The 3066-nt window shown below is 45.0% G+C and overlaps 1 protein-coding gene across 3 annotated transcripts in view; it reads left to right on the forward strand.

The window, feature by feature from the left end:
* The window catches only part of GPR137B (G protein-coupled receptor 137B), a 30102-nt gene extending 27576 nt beyond the window's left edge, over window positions 1-2526 (forward strand). For all 3 annotated transcript variants that reach the window (XM_010011595.1, XM_010011593.1, XM_010011594.1), the window contains 2 exons: window positions 738-862; window positions 1926-2526. In XM_010011595.1, coding sequence (XP_010009897.1) covers window positions 738-862; window positions 1926-2037 — 237 coding nt within the window. In that variant the 3' untranslated portion in view covers window positions 2038-2526. The remainder of the gene's footprint in view (window positions 1-737; window positions 863-1925) is intronic.
* The last annotated feature ends 540 nt before the right edge of the window (window positions 2527-3066 follow it).

The raw sequence follows: 3066 nt of genomic DNA on the forward strand, positions 1-3066 counted from the left end.
ACTGGAGAGCTGTTATCTCAACTCGTGGGAGTTACATTCCTTCGATTCTCCTCCCCATCCCTCCGGGAGCGGGGGGAGGAGGGAAAAGGGGGGGAGTGAGCGAGCGGCTGCGTGGTTCCAAGTTACCGGCTGGGTTTAAACCACGTCAATACCCCATTTCCTGTTTCATCAAAGGGCCTTTCCTTGGGATTTCACCCTGACAGCAATGTAGGGTAGATACTGAAATTGCTCAGAGAGGTCCTAAGGGGTTTTCCAGCTGCAGTTTCATGAGGCAGGTGTCAAGGTTAAGCATGAGCAATTCCTGAGGCAAGGGAGGTAATGCACCAGGAGGGAAGGTTACAAATGTGCGGGGTAAAACCGAATCGCTTTAGGTGTTTCATATCCTTCAGCTCCTCAGCTGCTTCCCTACTGCTCACTCCAGGCCAGCTGGCTCAAAGTGCAAAGTGTCCAAGGACAGACAGGAATTCAGCAGACAGGTGAAATGCAGACTGGAAGGTGGTTTCAGAAATGGGGCGTATCTCTTAGCCAGAAGGAAAAGGAAAAGCCATTAATATCCATAGACAATGACCGTGCTGGTAGAGAAAAGCAGAAAATGCAAAAAGCCGACAGGAAATATAAACCTGCCTGGTTTACTTCGGAAACCAGGAGGTAAGTTTGCAGCGACTTCTTTCAGAATTCAGGCCCCAAGTGGTTCATCTATCTGTTGCAAATACTGACTGAGGTTTCCCTTCCCCCAGGCCAATGCGGGAATGGTCCCAAGCCATGGCTTCAGTTCCAGATCTTACTTCTTTGACAACCCTCGCAGATACGACAGTGATGACGACCTAGCATGGAATATTGCGCCACAGGGGGCACAGGGCAGGTGAGGTACACAAGGGAACTGCTTGCTTCCCATAACAGAAACTGGAGGAGGAACAACCCTCACACACTGCAGAAGACTAATGTAAACTGTCTAGCTCCAATTGTGGCATAAATTCCAGGGGGTGAAGGGAAGCAAAAGGGGAAGCTGAAGTGGAAAGCACCAAGAGACTGCAGGGAACTGAGTGCCCCACAAAGAATGCAAGGACATGAGAATGAAAACATACTTTAAGAATTTTAACAGTATTGCCACCCTTTGAAAAACTCAGGTCAGATCTTTGGGTTGCAGGTTTCACCCTCTGTTTCTTCCAAGAGTGGCCTAAGAAGTGCCATTCACTATTTTAAGTGTGTGAGCAAGGCAACCTAGAAAAACAGCTGTCTCCCTGCTCAGGGTGAGCGGGGAAAAGCTCAACAGTGCAGGCAGCAGCTTGTAATGGTGGCAAGTAAGAAGCCTTTCAATTTAGGTTTCCCTGTAACACGGCTAAATGTCTTAGGGTTCACCTGAAATGAAGGGGCATTTGCTTTCCCACTTGCTGAAAGCTTATTTGAATCCACCTAACTGCCAAAAACCCACAAAACCCAGAACTGGGGCAAAAAGTCAGTTTTCTCTGTGTAGCTGTGAGCTTTAGGGTAGGGATTCCCTACCAGGAAGGAGCAGTTCTCAGCAAGCATGGTAGTACTCAGTTCAGAGAAGGAAAAGCACTGCCAGGACACTCTCCTGCCCTGAAAGGAGATTCAGTCACGTTACTCATTCACTGTTCCTGTATCTACACTATGTTAGTAGTAGATTAATCAGCCATCTTAAAATGAAAGCTAACTTGCTAACCATAGCTAACATACCCAGGCATAGTTCTTGTCACTCATTTACCTAAGGTTGTGTAGTCACTGCCTGTGAGCCCAAACTGTGGTTCAGTATAGTTGGATATTCACTATTTGCAGTTATCACTCATCCTACCCCCTATTTTTGCACTTCAGTGTGAGAACTACCTCTATGTGGTTGCATTTTTCCCCACATTGTCTAACAGAACCAACCTGCCAGTCACTAACTCTCCTGTTTTCCTTTCCAGTTTCTCTCCAGACTACTACGACTGGGGCCATCACAGCAACAGCTTCATGGCTTACATTGGATCCCTCCAACACGATCCAGCACTGGACACAGACCGGCCAAGCCCTATATAACTTCAACCAACTACAGCATCCCAGGACATTCCAATATTAAAACAAGTGTTCTGAAAAACAAAGCTTAGCAATTTTTCTTCACTTTTTGGTTTTTAGAAGTGTTCCTAAGCACAGATAAATGAAGAACTTGTCTTTGCCACGAGCTTTCCGTAGTTCAAGGAAAAGTATAAGCTAATGATTTAAACTTTGAAGACTGTTCTAATTAATACCTTGTTCTAAGCCATGGTATTTTTGGCTGTGAATAGAGTTGTTAGAGCGCATAATTTAATCATTTTATGCTCATTTTATAAGAGCAGATTTCATGAAGTGAAATGGCATAATTATTTTCTAAGTATTTTTATTTTTACACTGTATATTAGGTTAGAAATACGTGATTATGGTAAATATAATGTAAGCACCTGAATGGGTTGTTCAGACGCATGACAGCAGCGATCCTTACACGCACATGAAAGCCTGTAAAGGAAAAGCATCAACCTGATTAAAGACTGTCAAGTTATTGCTACATTCTCAGAGCACAATTTACTCTTTGGATCATCACTGCTTACTCCGTGTGGCCAGCTGGTTAGAGGCTAAAGGTCGTCTACACTCTAGTTACAATCCCAAAACACACGACATTTGTTTAAGACAGTTGTGTACCTTCTCAGCAGCTGTAGGGCCAGTCTGAGAGCAGAGGGACGGGCATCTGCTCTGCTGGGGCACTGTGAACTGCAAAGCAGGCTGAAAATTCATATATTTGAAAAGTTAGTTCTGTGATCATCTCTGGCAATCAGTTCTAGGTATATAATGTAGAAGGTAAGCCGAATACCTAGCCAGGATACATGTAACAGTACTTAGCTGCGTATTAAAAACCTAGGAAGCGCAGTCTGGGAACAGGTCAGGAGCCAGGAATACATACAGTGGAAAAACGCCAGGTGGACCTAGAGCATAAATTCTGCATAACTAGCAGAAGGTCAGCCGAGCCCTGCTTCAGCCTTGTACGTTCAGGGATCAGTGTGGTGGTCTGGGGTGGAAATGGTAGATAAATATCAT

This window comes from Nestor notabilis, unplaced genomic scaffold (assembly GCF_000696875.1).
Source record: "Nestor notabilis isolate BGI_N333 unplaced genomic scaffold, ASM69687v1 scaffold9113, whole genome shotgun sequence".
NCBI classification, from domain to species: domain Eukaryota; kingdom Metazoa; phylum Chordata; class Aves; order Psittaciformes; family Psittacidae; genus Nestor; species Nestor notabilis.